Source organism: Brachyistius frenatus, unplaced genomic scaffold, assembly GCF_029030835.1.
Source record: "Brachyistius frenatus isolate BFR_SWC_R1_liver_20210118 unplaced genomic scaffold, ASM2903083v1 Contig_350, whole genome shotgun sequence".
Taxonomy (NCBI): Eukaryota; Metazoa; Chordata; class Actinopteri; family Embiotocidae; genus Brachyistius; species Brachyistius frenatus.
In genome coordinates this window covers 23,669-30,146 of record NW_027210949.1, presented here as the reverse complement: position 1 = coordinate 30,146, position 6,478 = coordinate 23,669, and the positions used below count along the sequence as shown (strand labels likewise).

At 43.3% G+C, this 6,478-nt stretch overlaps 1 protein-coding gene across 1 annotated transcript; it reads right to left on the bottom strand.

The window, feature by feature from the left end:
• Positions 1-1,986: 1,986 nt before the first annotated feature.
• Positions 1,987-5,542, bottom strand: LOC138636083 (tubulin beta-4B chain). Its single transcript, XM_069723925.1, has 7 exons — positions 5,372-5,542; positions 5,036-5,144; positions 4,152-4,262; positions 3,772-4,016; positions 3,360-3,682; positions 2,911-3,255; positions 1,987-2,831 (listed from the first exon to the last, which is right to left on the bottom strand). The coding sequence occupies exons 1-7, from the start codon at positions 5,426-5,428 to the stop codon at positions 2,684-2,686; spliced, it is 1,338 nt and encodes a 445-aa protein (XP_069580026.1). The 5' UTR covers positions 5,429-5,542; the 3' UTR covers positions 1,987-2,683.
• Positions 5,543-6,478: the final 936 nt, after the last annotated feature.

Here is a 6,478-nt window from a genome sequence, read left to right as displayed (position 1 = left end):
GAAGAGGCCCAAAGACTGTGTGATGTTTTCTGTCTTGCACAAAGTGCTGTAGTGCCATGAAGTATTTAAAAAAAAAAAAAAAATAGTCCATCTTATTCCTTTGGATTTATAGCGAAAGCATGATGGAAATGAAAAGAGACGTTGAGTGTGTAATGGCAGTTGGTGCAGTTTTGAAACATCGATTCATAAAAATAATACATAAAAATTGCAAAAAAAAAAACAACTTTGTGTGTTTCTGTGTTTGAGGATGTTTTCAAAATCGCTTTGTGTTTGTGATTCTTCATAAGACCCATGTTTTATTTTAGTTGTCCCATGTTTGACACTTTTCTGGTGGTTTATTTGCCGTTTTGATATCCATAAGAAGAATCTTTTATGGTTTTAGGAACCAAAAACCATCTCGATACAGTTTTTCATCTTCTCTCTGGAGCTCTACCAAGAACAGGCTGTTTTATTTCTGTGTCTTTAGGGCGCATCGATACCAACATGTTTTTCTTCTCACTGTTTTCTTCCACACAAAAGGCTGACGGACACAACGTGAACATAAGTTTGTGACATCATAAACTTATAAACTTGTCCAACTATTCATTCATGTCGGGGGTTAATTTTTCAGTAAAAAAAAAAATTAAGTTTCAGTTGTGCAGAAAGACGAATATCAACAGTAGCCTAAATCTTCTGACTTCCCATCATCTTAAACTTCCCCTCAAGTGGAGTTCAATGTCTGCTTTAATGCACTTTTAAAGGATACACGACCAAGGATACCTCGGCTTTTTCTTTTCGTTTGTTTGTGTAGTCACAATATGGGTGATACTGTTTTTAATGTGTATTTCATCAAACGTAATGTAATTTACTGTCAGTGAATGCATCATTAGAAGTTTGTCTGCAAGGTACAGTGTTTGCGTGCGGTGAAGTGAAGTGTTTAACACATAACCTGCTAATGTCGCAACCTACGCAGAGCAGAACACGGTTACACGAACAACAGGAAAGCGTTTTAGATCACAGCGACGTCCTTTTGTTATCTGTCGTTCAAACATTCAGGATTCTTCCCCCTTCGCTGCAGTCGACTGCTTCTGCTTCTCCGTAATGACGGTCAATATGTTATTAATATGTTCCATTTTTTTTAAGCTTCAATTAAAGATGGCCAATGAGCAAAAGTAGATGTTTTTTCAAGTTCTACAGGGTTAGAGTTACAAAACAAAAGCTTGGTTGTAATTCAGTACCAGCAGTTCATAATCATTTAGTGTCATTTGGTTTGCAAATCTGAATTTTATCATCTGAAGGCATCTAAAAAAAAAAGCATCAGCAGGGTGTCCAATTATAATCCTCTTCAGCTACTTTCACATTTAGCAGAGGCTGGACCAATAATTTCCAGATTTGTATTCAAACATGCAAACAAACACACAAAATGTGTTGTGAGTTTGTTGTGAGCTTGTGTCAATAAGGTTTAAAGAAAAGCAGCTGATGATGTGAGAGTGGCTGGAGAAGGATGTCGGATGTTATCTGTTGTGCCGGATGACTTCCTTTGATCCGAGGGACAAAACCGTCAGGTGAGCAGCTTTAATTTTTGCATAAAGGAGTGATTTTATAAGTCAAAGGGGAAATGATCTGATTTGGGATAAAGTCATCGACACCAGCAGACAGTTGGACCTGTCATGGTATTAAAAAGCCCTCCTATGAATGACTTCAGCGGCGGCTCCGCACCATCAAAGTGTTGCAACGAGCCGTGACAGTAAACTCGCATGCAACCGTTTGCTTGTTAAAAGTTCTGCACGTCTGTAGTTTGTGTGAAACGAGCTTTACGCAGGTCCAAGTTAAAAGTCACGCAACTAAGTTTTCTCCTCAATAACCGTAAGACAAAATAAATAAATAAAAGACTAATAAAGGAAGTGAAAATGTGTGAATACACCCGTCTGCAGTTAGAAAGCTGCAGACACGGTTTTCTTTTTTTTAAATAGACAAGAAACAGAAGTTGTGATCCACACTATAGCACCGAGTCAAAAAAGTCTTTATTTAATTCATCTAACATGACAGAACAAGCACACCAACAACTCTTCAGAACGCCGCTTCCACTTTCAGTGCATTTCAGTTTCTTTTCTTAATGATACTTTTGTTATTCTTGCTACAAACGATATCCCATATCAAACAGAATCAAGTCTCAAATTCAGCCAAGAGTGCCGTGAACGGCTTTCATCACAAATATATTTCAATGACCTGCAACGTGAAAAAGACAAACAACTTACATTGTAAAGATTTGCGCCACCTCACAAAACAAACCGAGTGGACAAAAAGATCAACGAGTGCCCGATGTAACCGGACAGAGCAACTGTGGCTCAGATCACACTCCTACACTAAGTTACTATTTGAGTTGCACGGATGTGTTCCTCTCGTGGGAGCGGTGTGCAGGTGATCCCTCAGAACAGCTTAAAAACATTCATATTCGAAAGAGGAGGGAAGAAGAAGAAGAAGAAGAAGAAGAACTGCCAGCAGAAAAAACCCAGAACATTCAACATTTCACAAATTAAGGCTGGAGAAACCCTTTACACTCCTACCGAGGCTGAACAACATCTGTCGACTTTATTGTAAGAATCATTTATTCAAAGACGATTACCAATAAAGCAACATTGATTTGAAACATATTGCTCAGGCCTAACTGTTGCATAGTAGCAAACGGGTGGCGGTGGGGCGTCTAGGCCAGGTCCTCTTCGCCCTCCTCCTCAAACTCCCCCTCCTCTTCGGCGGTGGCGTCCTGGTACTGCTGGTACTCGGACACCAAGTCGTTCATGTTGCTCTCCGCCTCGGTGAACTCCATCTCGTCCATGCCTTCGCCCGTGTACCTGAAACAGTGAAGGTGAAGCGGTTACTCGTTATGTGCGCGTGTGGCCGCGAATCTCCGCCCCGCTGCGCTTCACCCACCAGTGGAGGAAGGCCTTGCGGCGGAACATGGCGGTGAACTGCTCGGAGATGCGCTTGAACAGCTCCTGGATGGCCGTGCTGTTGCCGATGAAGGTGGCGGCCATCTTGAGGCCCCGCGGAGGGATGTCGCAGACGGCCGTCTTCACGTTGTTGGGGATCCACTCCACGAAGTAGCTGCTGTTCTTGTTCTGCACGTTCAGCATCTGCTCGTCCACCTCCTTCATGGACATGCGGCCGCGGAAGATGGCGGCGACGGTGAGGTAGCGGCCGTGGCGCGGGTCGCAGGCCGCCATCATGTTCTTGGCGTCGAACATCTGCTGGGTGAGTTCAGGAACTGTCAGGGCGCTGGGAAAGGAAGAATGTTTTATTTGGGATTTATTGAACTGAAGAGAAAATCAAATACATTTGTGAAGTCTGAGTTCCTAAAGATCCGAGTTCTGCTGCTCTACCGGTACTGCTGGCTGCCGCGGCTGGTCAGCGGGGCGAAGCCCGGCATGAAGAAGTGCAGCCGGGGGAAGGGCACCATGTTCACAGCCAGTTTCCTCAAATCAGCGTTGAGCTGACCCGGGAAGCGCAGACAGGTGGTGACGCCGCTCATGGTGGCGGAGACCAGGTGGTTGAGATCTCCGTAGGTGGGTGTGGTGAGTTTCAGCGTGCGGAAGCAGATGTCGTACAGGGCCTCGTTATCGATGCAGTAGGTCTCATCCGTGTTCTCCACCAGCTGGTGCACGGAGAGGGTGGCGTTGTACGGCTCCACCACAGTGTCTGACACCTGGAGGACGAGAGGGAAGAACAATGGGCGGAGGCAGGCGGAGGGCCAAACATTTAATTCTGGAAAGTATCTGGATGCGTTGTATGAACCTTGGGGGACGGCACCACGCTGAAGGTGTTCATGATGCGGTCGGGATACTCCTCTCGGATCTTGCTGATGAGCAGCGTGCCCATGCCCGAGCCGGTGCCTCCTCCCAGGGAGTGCGTGAGCTGGAAGCCCTGCAGGCAGTCGCAGCTCTCCGCCTCTTTTCTCACCACGTCCAGAACCGAGTCCACCAGCTCGGCTCCCTCGGTGTAGTGGCCTTTCGCCCAGTTGTTACCGGCTCCGCTTTGGCCTGTGTTACACGCACAGAACGCAGAAATCCTTCACAGCTGTTGGGCCAGAACCTCTTATTCCATCTGGAATATGACTGACTCAAAACACAACCGGATGTGACTGTACTTGGGGTCATTTCATTGTAACTGCTCACCAAAGACAAAGTTGTCCGGTCTGAATATCTGACCAAAGGGACCAGACCTCACAGAGTCCATCGTGCCCGGCTCCAGGTCCACCAGCACCGCCCGAGGTACATACTTGCCACCTGGTGGAGGAGGCACAGCAACGTAGAGACGACTGTCAGCAACAAAACGGGACGAAATCAATCGCTGTGCAAGATGCTGCTTGCTTTTCTCCTATTTGGTAGTAAGTATTTAAATGGCTGTATTTCAACAGCCTTTTAAATATCAGCTTTCCTTCATTTCAGTTGACCAAACAAAAGGAAAACTGACCCACACTTTTAACTCTGCTATCATTTAAAACAACTTCACATCTTTCGAGCGGAGTGAAATAACAGAGTTAGAGTTCAGATATTAAAACAGGAAAAATCGGTTTGATACCGATTTTTAATCCATTTTTATAAAGTGTTTTTTTTTTTTTTCTAATCTGGTATTAGTCATAAATAATATAATTTATAATTTAACGTTCTGTGTTTTATTTATTAATTCAGAGTTTTAAAGTCACCGGTCCACGTAACGTTAGGGGTTTTTAATAATAATAATAATAATAATAATAATAATAATAATAAAAGGTAAAGCCAACGCCGTTGTCGGTTTTGGCCGATGCCGTTAACTGGGCTTGTGTGGACACGTTGTCATGGAAACCGAGCGACCGTAACTAGGGAGTGACTTTCAGACCGACTTCCAATGGCTTCACGCCCCCTGCTGGACGGCGACGGTGCTGCCAGTGTTTTCCGCGAGGTATTGAATTACCGGGCTCACCCGGTGTTTTCGGTAATCTAACCGTCAGCTCGGAACCGCGCTGAGTAAAAAAAATAAAAAAAATAAAAAATAAAAAATAAAAAAATAAAAGTTCAACCTGAAGCCTCGTTGTAATACACGTTGATTCTCTCCAGCTGCAGGTCGCTGTCCCCGTGGTATGTACCGGACGGGTCGATGCCGTGTTCGTCGCTTATCACCTCCCAGAACTAAAACCGCAGAGAGAGAGAGAGAGAGAGAGAGAGAGAGAACCAGAACCAGAACCAGAACCAAATCAGACAGATTAGTTCGCTCGACTCACCGCGGCGAGGCCGGTCGAAACCGCGCGGTGCTAGCCGCGTCGCTAAAGTAGGCTAACGTTCATTTAACAACTTTTTTTTTCCCCCCTCAAGTTAAATAAAGACTTTTCTTTCTAAACCAAAAGATATTCTCTGACCTTTGCTCCGATTTGGTTGCCGCACTGGCCGGCCTGCAGATGAACGATTTCCCTCATTTTCGTCAGAAATTTTTTTTTTTTTTTTTTAAAAAGACGTTTCTTAACAAGAGAGCGCAGGTGAAGCGAAGCTCCGACTCCTTTGGCGGCCTAGTGACGGACTGACTCGGACCGGAGACGCGTTGCCAACTGAACGCGGCCGATCGACGCGATTGGAGCAACCGGGTGTCACGCAAAGCCTACCCGGCACCTGATTGGTCGACGGTCATTCGGCCTTGAGCTCTGATTGGACGGTGAGCCGGGACATCGGTTACCTTGGCAGGTTCAAAGTGAACGTAAACACACAACGGTCGCTGCTGTTTTTGAGCGCGAGCGCGTTTTTATAAAGAACATTTACGTTTCAATGACATCACAATAAAACATTTTGGGATTATATATATTTATATATATATTTATATCTCGACAACAAGGGTATTTAAAATATTCCATTCCACATTAAACACCGGTCCTGATAGTTTATTTATTATTATTATAATTTATAACTTTATAGTCTTCTTTCCACACTGTCTCACTATGTATGTAAAAACTAAACAAACAAAACAATTAAAAAAAAAACTATATCTATGATGATGAAAAGATCATTTGTGAGTTCATGTTTATTAAATCACATTACATTGGGATTAGAGAGAAGAGGGATTAATATTATGTTTAATATTAAGTTAATATGGAGAGTTTATAGGATCTTTATCTTTTTATTTTCTCTTTCCTTCAGTTTAGTCTGACTTTTAGATGTTTAGCATCTATGAATAAAACTATTAATGTCCTTCATAAATACTCTTTTCACAGACATTATGAAGGGGGAAGCGTTTAGATTTAAACCAGCTCAGCTCTGGCAGGTGTCCTCACGACATCACAATCAAATGTTGTTTTATAGCCTCAATCTTTTTCTCCCAAAATCAATAAGTGTCAACTGAAGCTTTATTGCAGGCTTTTTTATTAGATAAGATACATGTCACATTTCATTTAGGTAATTATAATTATCGAGTCATTCATGAAAAAAAAAAAATTTTAATTTAAATTAATCTTGGATAATAAAATTTAAAATTAATT

Coding starts and splice junctions, on each gene's coding strand:
- LOC138636083 (XM_069723925.1), bottom strand. CDS start 5,428: ATGAGGGAAATCGTTCATCTGCAGGCCGGCCAGTGCGGCAACCAAATC. Junction 5,145..5,371: donor GCAACCAAATCGGAGCAAAG/GTCAGAGAATAT, acceptor CTGCGGTTTTAG/TTCTGGGAGGTGATAAGCGA. Junction 2,832..2,910: donor CGCAAGGCCTTCCTCCACTG/GTGGGTGAAGCG, acceptor TCACTGTTTCAG/GTACACGGGCGAAGGCATGG.